General features: G+C 42.5%; 1 protein-coding gene across 1 annotated transcript in view; it reads right to left on the bottom strand.

The window, feature by feature from the left end:
- Window positions 1-6,322: 6,322 nt before the first annotated feature.
- ipo7 (importin 7) overlaps window positions 6,323-16,809 on the bottom strand; it is a 108,339-nt gene continuing 97,852 nt past the window's right edge. Inside the window, exons 20-25 of the mRNA XM_084308865.1 lie at window positions 16,631-16,726; window positions 15,559-15,779; window positions 13,863-14,071; window positions 12,690-12,899; window positions 8,874-8,990; window positions 6,323-8,773 (exon numbers count right to left, since the gene is read on the bottom strand). Of these exons, the coding sequence (XP_084164991.1) occupies window positions 8,676-8,773; window positions 8,874-8,990; window positions 12,690-12,899; window positions 13,863-14,071; window positions 15,559-15,779; window positions 16,631-16,726 (951 nt within the window). The 3' untranslated portion in view covers window positions 6,323-8,675. The remainder of the gene's footprint in view (window positions 8,774-8,873; window positions 8,991-12,689; window positions 12,900-13,862; window positions 14,072-15,558; window positions 15,780-16,630; window positions 16,727-16,809) is intronic.

The raw sequence follows: 16,809 nt of genomic DNA, 5'->3' as shown, positions 1-16,809 counted from the left end.
ATCTGTATGTCATGATGAATTGAAAATGGGGGACCCTGATGTAAACAAGACGAAAGTCTTTCTCTGGTCTGCATGCCCTTAACAATTGTGTGTATTGAGCTGTACTGTATTGTACCCATTCTGCAATCTGTTAATACAATTTTCAATCAATGGTAAGTTGAAGTGGTGCGTTATTGAAATCAACTGGGATTGCACGCACCTAATGGTGCCACGTGCACGCGAGCTCCCGCGAATGCCCATAAATGTCCCCTTGCTTGAGCAGCAGACTACAGACAGTTCCTAATTGCCTCTACGAATGGAATGTAACACATGTCATTCACAAAAAGTTAGGTGTGAATGTATCTGAGAACGTATTTAACACAGTCTGATGACCGGCGCTATTGATATGCAAATAGCGAGTACTTATGTGGGCTTGCACGGAGTGCAACCCCGTCCCATGAACAACGCATGCCATTGGTAACAGTACACTTCAGTTTCTTTCTTTTCCTTAGCGATTCCACATCAGACCCCCAACAAGTGATGCAGGGAGTAGCCTCCAGCTGCAACCACGGAGCGAGCCCCTCACTAGACGCTGTGGCAGGCGCGCGCTGATTGGCGGAGAGAACGGAAGTTAGCACTAGCGTCACTCCACATTGGGTCTAGCCCTTCCCCCTTGACCAAGCTTGGTTGAGACGTGCGGTTGGAGAGAGGGTCGCGGAGTACCCTATTGGAGTCGCGGCCAGGAATTGATTGATTGAAAACGTTATTAACAGATTGCAGAATGGGTACAATTTACAGTAAAATACTTCCCTAACCCTAACCTCTATGGTTGAGGGCCTATGTTGCTTTGTTACAGGAAGTATTACCAGCCCTGACTGTCACTCTAACCTTAACCTCTCTTAGATGAGGGCCTAAACCTAACCAGTGTTGCGTTGCTGATATCAAAACTGGTTGCACGCACGCTAATGACGCCACGTGCACGCGAGTCCATTCTCTTCGGTTCAAATAACAAACTCAGCAAGACCGACGGCTTCTCAGTTACAGTGGGTGACAATATTGTCACAAGGAAAGACGAAATTACCTACCTGGGTTCCATCCTAGAGGCAAATCTTTCCTGTGACAAAATGGCATCCAATGTAATAAAAAAAGTCAACCAACGAACTAGATTCTTGTACCGGATCTCCTCTCTGGTAAACAAGAATACCCTGAAGACTCTGGCAGGAGCACTCATTCAAGGGTACTACGACTATGCGTGCACCTCATGGTACCAAAGCACCTCAAAGGCGCTTAAAACAAAATTACAAACATCACAAAACAAACTGGTCAGACTACTACTTGACCTGAACCCCAGAACCCACCTCACCCCTGCCCACTTTGACAACCTAGGATGGCTTAGAGTAGACGACAGAGTACAGCAACTTGCAATGGGCCTGGTCTACAAGATACACTATACGACCGGGGTACCCATGTACATGTCAAAATACTTCCCAAAGGTCAGTGAATACCACAACCACTACACCAGAGGAAGCTCAACAAATCATGTAAAACCCAGATTCGGCTCAAACAAGGGACTAAACACGTTTCGCAATTATGCCACAACAATGTGGAACGCCCTACCCAAAGCTGTAAAGGAATGTGAATCACTACCCACATTCAAAACCGCTCTTAAAGAGCACCTACGGGAGGCTGCAATTCGAAACTGGCCACCGTAAATGCCCAAAACCCCCACCACCTCCTAAGAGACAGTCTCCTCCCCACCGCATGTATACAGTCTCCTCCCCACCGCATGTATATATTCCCTCCCCACCGTATGTATATTTCTCTCCCACCCACCCCCTCCTAATGTACAGTCCCCTCCCCATCATATGTATATACTCTGTCAGGATCTAGGGGTAACAGTACTGTATATTTGAATACCGTTTATGTCACAAATGTATCAGTACTAAATACCTATATGTCCCTATGCCATAAATGTCATGTATGTTGTGTATGTCATAAATGTCTATATGAATTGATATGTATTGTACCCATTCTGCAATCTGTTAAATAAAGTTTTCATTCATTCACAGCCATAGATATCTATAGGCCACAGCGTCTAGTGAGGGGCTCGCTCCGAAGTTGCAGCTGGAGGCTATTGGATGCAGGTTTGCTTGGTGATCCAGCTCCACTTCCTGTTGCCACTCAAACCATTCTTCAGTGATTCAGTCTTCAATTTACAGGGGTGTAAAGTACTTGAGTAATTGTACTTCGTTACAATACTTAAGTACTGTTTTGGGGGATTTGTACTTTACTCAAGTATTATTAGGTTTGTATACTTGTACTTTTACTCTGTTACATTTCAGAGAAAAAAAATATACGTTTTACTCCTTACATTTAAAAATGCAGACCTACAAAACAAATCTTGTAGGTCCAACCATTTTAATTAGTATATTCGTTTCTCTGGCTGAACTAACATTAACGTTATTAATCCTGCGGCTGCACGTTATTTAAAAACATCAAATCACCAACAATGGAAAATGAACCTGCCCATACCCATGCTGACTGGTCCTTGTGCAAGACTAGAAAGAAGGGATCTTTGATTAAACACCTGCTATCAGAATAGTCAGAAAAAAGTTTTAGTACTTAAGTACATTTAAAAGTAGAAACTTTTTTACTTTTACTCAAGTGTGTTTTTAGCCAGATACTCTGACTTTTACTTTAGTAAGATTTTGAGACGGTACCCATACTTTCACTTAAGTATAATTTCTGGGTACTTTTTACACTCCTGAATTTACCCCATGTCTATTGACTGTAGTTTTGTTTTTGCCGTAATGTAATCAGCACCACTCTGGCTGTTAATCCTGTAACCAACACCACTCTGGTTTTGTTAATCCAGTAACCAGCACTGTCTTTGTTAATCCTGTAACCAGCACCTCTGGTTTTGTTAATCCTGTAACCAGCACCTCTGGTTTTGTCAATCCTGTAACCAGCACCTCTGGTTTTGTTAATCCTGTAATCAGCACCTCTGGTTTTGTTAATCCTGTAATCAGCACCACTGGTTTTGTTAATCCTGTAATCAGCACCTCTGGTTTTGTTAATCCTGTAATCAGCACCACTGGTTTTGTTAATCCAGTAACCAGCACCTCTGGTTTTGTTAATCCTGTAATCAACACAACTCTGGTTTTGTTAATCCTGTAACCAGCACCTCTGGTTTTGTTAATCCTGTAATCAACACAACTCTGGTTTTGTTAATCCAGTAATCAGCACCTCTGGCTTTGTTAATCCAGTAATCAGCACCACTGTCTTTGTTAATCCTATAATCAGCACCTCTGGTTTTGTTAATCCAGTAATCAGCACCTCTGGTTTTGTTAATCCTGTAATCAGCACCTCTGGTTTTGTTAATCCTATAATCAGCACCTCTGGTTTTGTTAATCCAGTAATCAGCACCTCTGGTTTTGTTAATCCTGTAATCAGCACCTCTGGTTTTGTTAATCCTGTAATCAGCACCTCTGGCTTTGTTAATCCTGTAATCAGCACCTCTGGTTTTGTTAATCGTGTAATCAGCACCTCTGGTTTTGTTAATCCTGTCATCAGCACCTCTGGTTTTGTTAATACTGTAATCAGCACCTCTGGTTGTTAATCCAGTAACCAGCACCTCTGGTTTTGTTAATCCTGTAACCAGCACCTCTGGTTTTGTCAATCCTGTAACCAGCACCTCTGGTTTTGTTAATCCTGTAATCAGCACCTCTGGTTTTGTTAATCCTGTAATCAGCACCACTGGTTTTGTTAATCCTGTAATCAGCACCTCTGGTTTTGTTAATCCTGTAATCAGCACCACTGGTTTTGTTAATCCAGTAACCAGCACCTCTGGTTTTGTTAATCCTGTAATCAACACAACTCTGGTTTTGTTAATCCTGTAACCAGCACCTCTGGTTTTGTTAATCCTGTAATCAACACAACTCTGGTTTTGTTAATCCAGTAATCAGCACCTCTGGCTTTGTTAATCCAGTAATCAGCACCACTGTCTTTGTTAATCCTATAATCAGCACCTCTGGTTTTGTTAATCCAGTAATCAGCACCTCTGGTTTTGTTAATCCTATAATCAGCACCTCTGGTTTTGTTAATCCAGTAATCAGCACCTCTGGTTTTGTTAATCCTGTAATCAGCACCTCTGGTTTTGTTAATCCTGTAATCAGCACCTCTGGTTTTGTTAATCCTGTAATCAGCACCTCTGGTTTTGTTAATCCTGTAATCAGCACCTCTGGCTTTGTTAATCCTGTAATCAGCACCTCTGGTTTTGTTAATCGTGTAATCAGCACCTCTGGTTTTGTTAATACTGTAATCAGCACCTCTGGTTTTGTTAATACTGTAATCAGCACCTCTGGTTGTTAATCCAGTAACCAGCACCTCTGGTTTTGTTAATCCTGTAACCAGCACCTCTGGTTTTGTTAATCCTGTAATCAGCACCTCTGGTTTTGTTAATCCTGTAATCAGCACCTCTGGTTTTGTTAATTGTGTAATCAGCACCTCTGGTTTTGTTAATCGTGTAATCAGCACCTCTGGTTTTGTTAATCATGTAATCAGCACCTCTAGTTTTGTTAATCCTGTAATCAGCATCTCTGGTTTAGTTAATCCTGTAACCCTGTAATCAGCACCACTCTGGTTGTTAATCCTATAATCAGCACCTCTGGTTTTGTTAATCCAGTAATCAGCACCTCTGGTTTTGTTAATCCTGTAATCAGCACCTCTGGTTTTGTTAATCCTGTAATCAGCACCTCTGGTTTTGTTAATCGTGTAATCAGCACCTCTGGTTTTGTTAATCCTGTCATCAGCACCTCTGGTTTTGTTAATACTGTAATCAGCACCTCTGGTTGTTAATCCAGTAACCAGCACCTCTGGTTTTGTTAATCCTGTAACCAGCACCTCTGGTTTTGTTAATCCTGTAATCAGCACCTCTGGTTTTGTTAATCCTGTAATCAGCACCTCTGGTTTTGTTAATTGTGTAATCAGCACCTCTGGTTTTGTTAATCGTGTAATCAGCACCTCTGGTTTTGTTAATCATGTAATCAGCACCTCTGGTTTTGTTAATCCTGTAATCAGCATCTCTGGTTTAGTTAATCCTATAACCCTGTAATCAGCACCACTCTGGTTGTTAATCCAGTAATCAGCACCTCTGGTTTTGTTAATCCAGTAATCAGCACCTCTGGTTTTGTTAATCCTGTAATCAGCACCTCTAGCTTTGTTAATCCTGTGATCAGCACCTCTATTTTAGTTAATCCTGTAATCAGCACCACTCTGGTTTTGTTAATCCTGTAATCAGCACCTCTAATTTTGTTAATCCTGTAATCAGCACCACTCTGGTTGTTAATCCTGTAATCAGCACCTCTAGCTTTGTTAATCCTGTAATCAGCACCTCTGGTTTTGTTAATCCTGTAATCAGCACCTCTAGCTTTGTTAATCCTGTAATCGGCACCTCTGGTTTTGTTAATCCTGTAATCAGCACCTCTGGTTGTTAATCCTGTAATCAGCACCTCTGGCTTTGTTAATCCTGTAATCAGCACCTATGGTTTTGTTAATCCTGTAAACCGGCACCTCTGGTTTAGTTAATCCTGTAACTAGCACCACTCCGTCTGTTAATCCTGTAATCAGCACCACTCTGGTTGTTAATCCAGTAATCAGCACCTCTGGTTTTGTTAATCCTGTAATCAGCACATCTGGTTTTGTTAATCCTGTAACCAGCACACACTCCGTCTTTGTTAATCCTGTAATCAGCACCTCTGGTTTTGTTAATCATGTAATCAGCACCTGTCTTTGTTAATCCTGTAATCAGCACCTCTGGTTTAGTTAATCCTGTAATCAGCACCTCTGGTTTTGTTAATCCTGTAACCAGCACCACTCTGGTTGTTGATCCTGTAATGTCAGCATGTCTGGTGGTAGAGGTCAGGGGTCATGAAGCAAGCGTATGCAGTCAGCCAGATAACTTTGCAAAAATATTATTGAATAACTTGATATTTTGTTCATTAATAAAACATTTAAATAAATAAATATTTATGACCGAGTGACATTTCTAAACGTAGTTTACTTTTAGAGATTCAAACCCAAAGCATCACAATATAGTTCAAACTTTTTCTAGCCAACGCATAATCCCGCTTCATGGAAATACCCAAAGTACATAAATTAAGGGGTACACCGCCCACATTTAGAATGCAATGTTATCTCTATGGCCTAGATAAATTCAACCAATATTTACAGGTTATGTTGCTGTATATCAGAATCTGATATTTTTCTGACTTAGATTTGCTTCTACTTACTTTCTACGACTAACTATATATATGTAAAAAAAAAATCACAATCACACAGATCAAACGCTTTCACTTGATATATTGCCCAGCCCGTTCCAAGAGCCATCCACCTTGACGAGGCTCTTCGGTTTCAAATGGCTCCCGTTTCTCTTCTCCGTCACTTGCTCTTGCACTCAGACACACAGGAGGCTCCTCTGACGCCGCACACAGGAACACAATCCAGTCCGTCACCCCCATCATTTCATCACAGTTACTTTGTTAGGAGTATGGTGGTGAGAAGAGGACGCACGCTCAAACTTCTCACCCATGGGAAAACCGTTTGGTAATAGAATTTTACTTAAAGCAACAATGTGTCCTTTTTAAATTATTAATCGATCAAGTTCGGGAGCGTGTACGGAGAAAATTGACAGTTTAAGGTGAAGTCGAGGGTCGCGGTGAAGCTCCGCTGGTCTCAGCTTGCTCTGTACGCGCTGCAGAACTTGATTATCAATAGAAGAAAACATTTAAATAAAAAAATAAATAAAAAAAACATTGTCACTTTAATATAACTTGGGAGGGTCCCAGCTTTCAAAAGAAAGGGGAGCCAGGGAGGCATTTCACAAAACAGCATCACTGTCCAAACCTTCCAAAAGTATCATTGAATATTTGGTTCACAGTAGGCATGACTAATGTCACATTCCTAAACCCATTACTCAAGTTTCATTTTACACACTTACTGAAATCCAAAAATCAACATATAGCTCATCCTTTTCAAGATGTATCTGGCCAACTTGCCTGCTTTGTGAAATACTCCAGAGTGTGGTCGACAAACTTGGAACACTATGAATAGATAAAACACATCATATAAATTGATAATACATTATGGTTAGTTAAAGGAATACGCCAACATTGTGGGAAATGCACTTACACTCTTCTCCAGAGTCAGACAAGAAGATGGATACCAGTTTCCTGTGCATTCAGTAGAAAGCTAACCGGCTGCAAGCTAGACTAGCTTAGCACAAATTAATGGAAACAGACACAAACCACTAGCTTAGTTGTTGGACAAAAGCAGATTCCAGAGTTTTAAGCTAGGCTAGTGGTCTGTATCCGCTTCCATTAATTTGTGCTAAGCTAGGCTAGCTTGCAGCCGGATATCTTTCTACTGAAGTCACAAAGGAAACTGGCATCCATATTCTTATCGGACTCTGGAGAAGACGGTAAGCGGATTTCCCATAATGTTAGCGTGTTCCTTTAACATCACAGCTTTCATTTGGTTTGTGGGAAAAAGGAGAGCTGCAAACTTTTGTGGGGACCGTCCTCTGAACAAGTAATCAGCCGAGCTAAATGGCATCATATTGAATAACTGCAATAATAGACAAGCAATACATGTCTTTGCAAGGAAACACTCGAAGGGCATGAACTCCCTTAGCTTTTTCTTTTTTAATATGTTGTATATATAGATGGTTCATCCATACACCAACCAAAAGCTTGAGACCTTAACTATAGTCCGACTGTACTTTCAGTGCCCACCAACACACATCCTGTACCCAAACTGAACACCAAGAGCATTTCTCTTTCAGGAATCTAGAATGTTTCCACATAATTTTAAAGTGATGTTTTCCTATTATTCCACACACCGTAACCAACACATGTGACAACCAGCCGTTAAAGGAGAAGTCGCTTGCAAAGTAACAAAGTTACAGCTGTTTTTTTTGTGTTTTTTCTTTTTTAAATAGGCTTAATTGATTTAAAAAAATTTGCAGTCTGATACAGAAGGCTAGGAGACCTGAACAATATGAAAGTGCTAGTCGTTAATTTACAGAGATCAGGCATCACACAGTCCTAAGAAGTATCCATTATGCTACATATGAATACACTCGTCGACACCTTACAAATGCCTCTGGGTTGGTTTGCAAGGCTACTTGAAAATCAAGAACCTTGGCTCGTATTTACATAACAAACATGGATTTGTTTATGCAGAAAATAACGTAGATAACACGATTGCCAGAGGTATAATCTTATCACGGCCTTCTGGCCTGAAACAGTGATAATGATGAAATATTTAAGTCCCGTTTTTTCTATTTCAAATTGTTAAGCCCCCAATTTTGTGTAAAAGTGGGAAAAACAAACAAAAGGAAAAATAAAGAGTTGCCATCATGATATCCCTCTATATTGGACTGGAGAAGACGGCGGGTGTTCAGAGCCTCTTCTCTTGCGTCGTGCTCAAGTTCTTGGTTTGATTTCCCAGCCATTGGTTGCATTTGGTTGCTTTCCCCTCACATCTTCTTGGTGCGATTTTCCAATTTTGATAGATTGAAGAATGACTGAGAAGAACCAGTTCTGGAACCACTACTTAAGGGAACAACACAAGCTTTTTTTTTTCACTTCACTACAATCAGTCACAGAGTAATAAAAAGGAGAGGGGGGGAAGACGACTCAATTCATTCCTGGAGCGTTGCCACCGAAATTGAAATTGCTCGGCACCACCGGCACTGTGAACTTGTATCCTCCGTGCTTCTCGATCATCTTGGATTCTGAGGGACGAGACGATCACACTTTAAGATGAGCGATGAATCGCGAGCACAGGGGGGGGGGAAATAACAGCCGATACGGGAAGGAGTGAGCGGTACGTACCATGTGCTGCCCGTCTCTGGTCGGCCAGAGTGCCAATGTCATGAAGCTGTTTGCCCTGGTCCTCGTCGAGGGCTTGTATGAGCGCCTGGTACCAGGTGGGGTCTCGGGTCTGGATATCTGGATCAGAGTAAAAGCATGCTATGAGTTCTGCCAAAACAGTTACACTGGCCCCATTTAAAAACGGTTACACTGGCCCCATCTTAAAACGGTTACACTGGCCCCATTTAAAAAAAATTTTTTTTTACAAATGTTTCAGACTCGTTGACCTCGACTCATTATATTAGGGCCGTCACTAACGATTTTGTTATCGATTAATCTGTTGATTATTTTATCGATTTTGTCGATTAACCCATTCTCTGCCGGAGCTTATATCCATCCTTGTAGCCTCTCTGCCAGTGCTATTTGTCTATGGAGATGTTCACCTTCTTTGCAAGGCTATAACTTTTTAAATTGTATTGCTAAATTGACATTACTATGGCCCATTCAACATCAATTATCCATCGTTCAGGATGTAGGAACGTTTAACTTTTTCATTCACACATTCATACTAAAATACCGTCTAGAAGAGTATAAATATGTTTTTATCGTTTTCTGCTGTATTTCATAGAACGTGAGATATAGCCATAAATGCATATATTAGATGATCAAATGCAGTTTGATACCGATCAACGTTATATTAAAAATGTCAACTGTACATGGTCCTAAACGTCATGACTGACTATCTGCTGGTGACCGGAGGGGGGGTAGTTTATAATTCAATGACCGACGTTAAATGATTCATGTAGTATGGGTGATATATTGATCAGAGCAGTTTGTATCGAAAATGGTAAAGAAAAACGCTGAAACTCACGTCAGTCTCCTCTTACCGTTGGGCGATCACACTGGAGCAAAAAGATCGCTATTATGGGATGTTGATCGATGCGACACATTTCCGGTTTGTATATTACTAATACACGTCCAAAACATGTTGATTATTGAGTTATGGCAAAGATTCATATCGACGGTGTCTGTATTGAGTCCTGGGACGCTAAGCGAGTGGCCGGACGAAAATAGGGGACGGACCAAGCACTTCCGGTTTGGCAACTTGTCGATCGGCCACGAGGTGGCGGTATTGAAGCGTTGCAGAGTTGTGATGGCCCAGACAGCATCACCCAAGACTCAGTGAGTGACATATGAATACCATGACGAAAATATGAAATATTGATCTCAAAGACGCCTTACGGCGTCATTGGCAGATTACGCATGGCGGAGAATGACGTGTTAACACGTCATCGGCGGAGAAAGGGTTAATCTAAATCAGTGGTGCCCAACCAGTCGATCGCGATCGACAGGTAGATCGTGGGCTGATTTCAAGTAGATCTTGATTAATAAAATTTGATTATTAAATTTTTTTTTTTTTTTTGCTAAATCAACTCTGCCTCTCCTTGTTAACTACAACAAGCAATGCTGTTTGTTATTTAAGATGAGGTCGGACTCGGCACTGACAGATTTGTGTTCATTATGCTGCTTTTATAAAGCCTCAAATGACGGCTTACAATTATACAATTTTGGCTGGTAGCTCTCGGCTAGGTGGTAAATTAAAAAGTAGATCTTGGTTCAAAAAAGGTTAGGCACCCCTGATCTAAATGGTTAATTTACCAGAAAAACAACAATTGATACCATTTGCAATTGAATTTTTATTTATTTTTTTACTAGTATCCTCAGGTCACATGGGTAGTTGCCTCTTTGACACCACCTACTGAATACCCAGAGTAGGAGATGAGCCATGAAGTTTATTTATGTCTATAAATGCTGTGTGGTGTGGATGCCTACTGTACATGAGTAGGGTGAGTAACCTACAAGCCATTACCGCTTTTTATCTATCGACTCATTATAGCTACTTTATTATCTTGAAATAATATAACACCCACCCGTTACTAGGAATTTTTGTATCATTACATACAATGTATCCATGCCTGGAATAAAATAGGCTCAGGAATCAGGATTGTTAAAAGCTAATTAGCCTAATCCATGTGAAAAAGAGTAGCCTATAGTAAATGTATACACGTGCACACACACATACACGAGAGGGAGAATAGCTTATAGCAGACTTAATGATTTTACAATATTTTTGCTAATGAAGTGAAATATTTATCATCATCCCCTATCCAGTTAGTTTTTATAGTGTAACGTTTGGCTACTTCATTGATCATCATTGAACATGCAGGGAGAGAGGGAGAGGGACGAGCTCAGCCCCCCCGCCCCCTTTCCTCACTATTGGAACTCCACAAAACGAATTTCTCCTGTGTCTGTGAGCTATTTAGCTTAGCTTAGTTAGCAGCTAACGTTAGTTAACGTTTTAACGCGACGTGGGCATACAGGAATGGCGAGGATGTAAAGCATGTTAGACACCTTAATTGGACCCGTTGCTCACGGAGTTTACCTAGAAACAGCACGACTCGCAAGAGGAGTCATCACAGGCTGTAGAATGCAGGCTGAAGAGCTGCCATAGCTTCTAAAATTGACGGTGGGGGTATCGGGCTCAGCCCCTCCCTTCCAGCTGAAGTGAAACACTGAAGTTCATCAAATGTGAGCGAAACGCGCACTGTGACTGTCGAGTCCTGGCTCTAGGCAGAATCACGAATAGTGTTTTTTTTTATATTTTGAACGAGATTCATTAGATTACACGTTGCGCATGTTATGACTTTGAATGTCTGCATATTTCCACTGCAAAAGGCATACAAGTAACAACAATACGATGCGTCGATCATGATTATGCAGCATCATAGTCGATGACGAATCGTGACAGCCCTACATTACAATAAGTCCAGAGTGTCTCTGTGCTTTTTACACCTTACGGTCAGAACACGCCGATCCGACATCAAAGAACTACTACAGACAAAAGCCGACCATCATCTCCCGGCGTCAGTACTCGGGCCGACAGATTTCACACTGTTCACACCGCACCGACTACACTTCTGCGCCTGCATGAGTTTAAACAACTCCAAACCAGCAGGTGGCGGTAGTCTGTATCGTCAAGGGGTAACGGAAGACCACACGATGTAAACAAGCCATTGCTACATCGTTAGCCACATTATCACTGCTCCTGGCTGCCCTGGGGGGGGGGGGGGGGGGGGGGGGGGAGGACAACGGGATGGGTTAAGCAGAGCTCAATCACATCGGTGACCCTGAGAAAGACAATGCATGTGTGTGTGTGTATTCCTGTGTGTGTGCCGCCCATTGCATGTCCATGTCATTGCATGCAGAATAAAGACGTCTCGAAAGAGGTCCTGCATTATTATTATTCATCACCCCACGTCACATCGTATAGTTTTTTCTTCTTTCAATATAATTGTTTGTTACTCTATTTTGTTTGTTCAATAAACCCCCATAAACGCATGGTTTTCTTTTGAACTAGTCACAATTAGGAGCCTACTTGGCCTCTTTGCCAACACTCACTCAGCACAAGACGGTAGCCTCTGAGAATGTCTGGCACGTTGCATTTGCAGCGGCCTGAGAAAGTGAAAGTAACAGTGGTGTCGCCCTGGCTATTTGTGTTGTAACTTCAGCCAATCAGAGTGATCTCTCTTTTCCCCGACGTTGCCACGATCACTCCATGCCACTTTGACGCCAAAATTCCTAGACACACCGATAAATCCTCCGACGTTAGCCGGTGTTCGGGACACAACACACCGACTCGGACCGCCGACACTCCCGACCCTAACCGATGTTCCAGACGGCCGATACTCGGCTTGGTGTGTACCCCCCCCCCCCCCCCCCCCCTCTAGTTTAACGGCCACGCCCTGGAGCACCAGGGCTCCCATGTAGTTTACTTACTCTGTAGTATGGCCTTGAAGATCTGATATTCGTCCACCAAGTTGTCTTCGTCATCCACAGCTGTAGTGTAGCCCTCTAGTGCCGTCTCCTCCGCATCGTCCTCCTCCCAGTCCTCGTCGTCTCCGTCCTCCCCTGCGTGCTTGGCCAGCATCTCCAGGTACTCCTGGCCCTCCTCGTCGATGTCGTCCTCGTCGCTGCCCAGCTCGGCTGCTGCAGGAAAACAAAGACAACGTACTATCAGCCTCCGTTAAGACTCTTCTCTACAAGACGATAGTTAAGCCTCCGTTAAGACTCTTCTCTACAAGACGGAAGTTAAGCCTCCATTAACGCTTCTCTACAAGACGAAAGTTAAGCCTCCGTTAACGCTTCTCTACAAGACGAAAGTTAAGCCTCCGTTAAGACTCTTCTCTACAAGACAGAAGTTAAGCCTCTGTTAACGGAACGTAGACCAAATGAGTCCAAATTTGTATAGGATTCTAGCACATTTTCATAACAATAGCTAATATTACCGTTTTCATTGAGGTTTCTTACAAATTAACAATGCTTTATGTTGTCCTTTATATGCTACCAGCGCACTTTTGTTAAGATAATTAGTTTACCATTCGCGGTCGCTATACCAAGGTCGCAGTAATAGTTTACCGCTGTTCAGATCACGGCAAAGAATAGACACATCCCAGTGACCTGTGCTAAGGATCTTGGGAAATGTATTCATATAGTTTTCAACATTTTCACCTTTTAATTTTAAACCAATGCTGCCATCTACTGACAACAGAAAGTGTTGTCTATCGTCACTTCCGTATACAGCGTCGCCCGAAACCCATTCTAGAGATTCCCACTTTTTACTGGGAATGGGGCGTGGCCGTATTTGGTCCCAGACAATAAGAGTGGCTGCGATTGGTCACTGTGACGTTAACTCTTCTCTACAAGACAGAAGATAAGCCTCCGTTAACTCTTCTCTTCAAGACGGAAGATAAGCCTCCGTTAAGATCGACTCTTCAAGACGGAAGATAAGCCTCCACTAAGATCGACTCTTCTCTACAAGACGGAAGTTACTCTTTAAAATGATTAAACTTATTATCAGCCGATAAGCCTCCGTTAAGATACTCTTCTCTACAAGACGGAAGTTACTCTTTTAAGATTAACTCTAAAAGCTATGGGGGGGGGGGGTCTTACCATTCTCATCATCATCCTCCCCATCTCCGTCGTCGTCCTCATCCTCGTTTTCATGCTCCGCTCGGCAGGCGTAGGCTCTCTTCAGCCCGTTGAAGAGCAGGATGGCCGCCGGGAGCAGCTGACCGGCCACCTGGTTGACCGCCAGGGGCCTCTGGTCCAGATCAATCAGAGCACACAGGCCGAGAACGCACATCTTCCTGTCATGGAGCCTGTACCGAGAGACCACTTCACATTTAACACGACACACATCTTCCTGTCATGGAGCCTGTACCGAGAGACTACTTCACAATAGGGATGCACCGATCCGACTTTTTCAGTCCCGATACCGATACCTGGGTATCGGCCAATACAGATACCGATCCGATACCCATTGTACAAATGTTTTTTCCAAAAAAGTAAAAATTTTTATAAATTCAATCCACGCTTCTTTTTTTTAAAATTTTTATTAAAATATATTTTGTTTTTAAGAATTGTAAAGGATCACAAGTGTGTTTTTGATTTGTTGTAAAAAAAGACAGAAAATAAACTTCCTTCATTCACTGTGTGGAAGAGACTGGGATCATTCTTTTGTGCAAGGCAAAAAAGTCAGGCTTGACTTAAAACATTACTTTCCTAACTTAGTGAAACTAAATGTAACAAATTAAAATTAACAGATATAAATGTACTGAATTGGTTATTTCTTATTTTATTTATTAAAAAATAAATAAATAAAAAATCTGATATATATATATTTTTTACAGATACCCGATCCAGCTATTTTACTGATATCGGCGGCCGATACCGATATCGGATCGGTGCATCCCTACTTCACAACCCACATCTTCCTGTCATGGAGCCTGTACAGAGAGACCACTTCACAACACACATCCTCCTGTCATGGAGCCTGTACAGAGAGACCACTTCACAACACACATCCTCCTGTCATGGAGCCTGTACAGAGAGACCACTTCACAACACACATCTTCCTGTCATGGAGCCTGTACAGAGACCATTTCACATTTAACAGGACGTACGGAAAGACGCTTTTACGCCCTAAGGGTACCATGAGGGCAAGGATTCTTTTGGCATGGGTAGCCCCAGTTGGAATCAAAGCCTGTAGCTCAGTGTTTGAGTAATGCTCTACTGCTCGTTGAGCTCTACAGAAACACCATTAGTAGGGGTGTAACAATGCATCGATGCTAAGGTGACAATTCAACGGCATTGATTTGTAAATGTTGTATATTTTCTTTTTTTTATTAATAGGTCGATTTTTTATTCATTCATGCTGAGTGAATCCATTCCCCCAGCCACATTTGTTAATTGTTAACTGATAAATTCATCTATTGCATCGTGGTCAAATGAAGAGATTTCATGATGCATTGAATCATTGCCTGAAGAATCGTAATCGAATCGAATCGTTGTGGGGTCAAATATTTACACCCCTAACCATTAGCATAATAATGAGTAGCATAGTTGCTACTTGGAAAAAAGAAAGCGCTTTAGGGAGGTGGTCCCAGCATCACAGTTAAGGTAGTTCGACCCCCATTGCCATATTATGAAACATCACTAAAAACAGTGCAGCGACAACGGACCGATCTCAAACCTTTTCTTGATCCTCCAATCGCAAACGTTGCTCAGTTGGTTGTGTTCGGAGGATCAAGAGAAAGAGGGCTGGGCTCTGTAGACGGCTCCACGCACAGAGGGGAGGAACTCTTACCCGAGGAAGCAGTCGGCGTCCTTGAGCCACTGGGTGATGAAGTGGTTGGTGATGGGCTCTGTGTTGTTGGGGAAGCGCAGGTTCTCCAGGGTGTTGAGGAGCAGAGGGGGGCTGTAGTACAGGGCGGCGATGGCCACCTGCAGGCACATGGTCCTCAGCTCGCTGGTCTTCACCTCCCGCGTCAGGCGCTCCAGCGCGGCCGCCACGAACAAGGGGACCACCTGCGGGGACGGCAAGTTCCAGGGGTTGCATCTCCGTGAGCTCGCGCCAGACTATTGTTCTGGAATTTGTCGACTCGATTGATTAGTTTAAAAAGAAACATGCCAACATTTTGGGAAATTAGCTTACCTTCTTCTCCAGAGAGACAAGAAGATAGATACCAGTTTCCTCTCTGTGCGTTCAGTAGAAAGCTACCTGGCTGCACGTTAGCCTAGCTTAGCACAATGAATGGAAGCGGACAGTGCCGGTTAGCCTCCGGGAGAGGTGTTAGTTGGACAATACCTAGACTAACCGGCACTGTCCGCTTCCATTCATTGTGCTAAGCAGATATTTATACGATTGCGTTTGCTACAGTCTCATACCTCTGCCATTCATGAAATCATGCACATTTAAGTGCCGATTAAACATAAAAGCATGTTTGTAAATATAGTTAGGTTGCCAGAGATGTACTCGTAAATTTTCAGGAAATAACTGATACGGCGTGATAGGAAAATCGATTTCCCGTCCCTAGTTATTATTCTTCCATGGCTCAGTAGCCAGCTCACAACGGAAAAGTCTATATATTTTGCTGTATTGATGCAGTAATTTGTGCAAAAGGAGTCCCAACCAAGTACTGAGTGAACATACATGAACATTCTAATTTATTGAGCTGCACCTGTATATATATATATATACTTGTTGTATAAAGGGATGCTTTAAACACGTATTTATAAAGCATCCCTTTATGCAACAAGTGAGGACGACGGACGAGATAATTAAATTAGCCTAACATGATGAGCCTGAGTTCGATGGAAGAGTCCCAGACGCCACAGTGACGCCCCCCGCAAAAAAGACTTCACTACTGGGCACTGACCTGATCGATGCCGCGGCCTTTGCACTGCAGAATGATCACCTCCAATAGTTTGGCTGCATGACACTCTGGGTCTTCCCCTGGATCTCCGGTCAGGACCTGTGTGGGATTGGAAGGCAAGAGTCAAAAGGGCTTCTAGTACACACTGACCATTACATAGCATTTCATAAATATTGTTGTTA

The sequence above is a fragment of the Notolepis coatsorum genome (assembly GCF_963971535.1).
Source record: "Notolepis coatsorum genome assembly, chromosome: 2".
Classification (NCBI taxonomy): Eukaryota; Metazoa; Chordata; class Actinopteri; order Aulopiformes; family Paralepididae; genus Notolepis; species Notolepis coatsorum.
The sequence above is the reverse complement of the archived record's forward strand: the minus strand, read 5'-3'. Positions and strand labels throughout refer to the sequence as shown.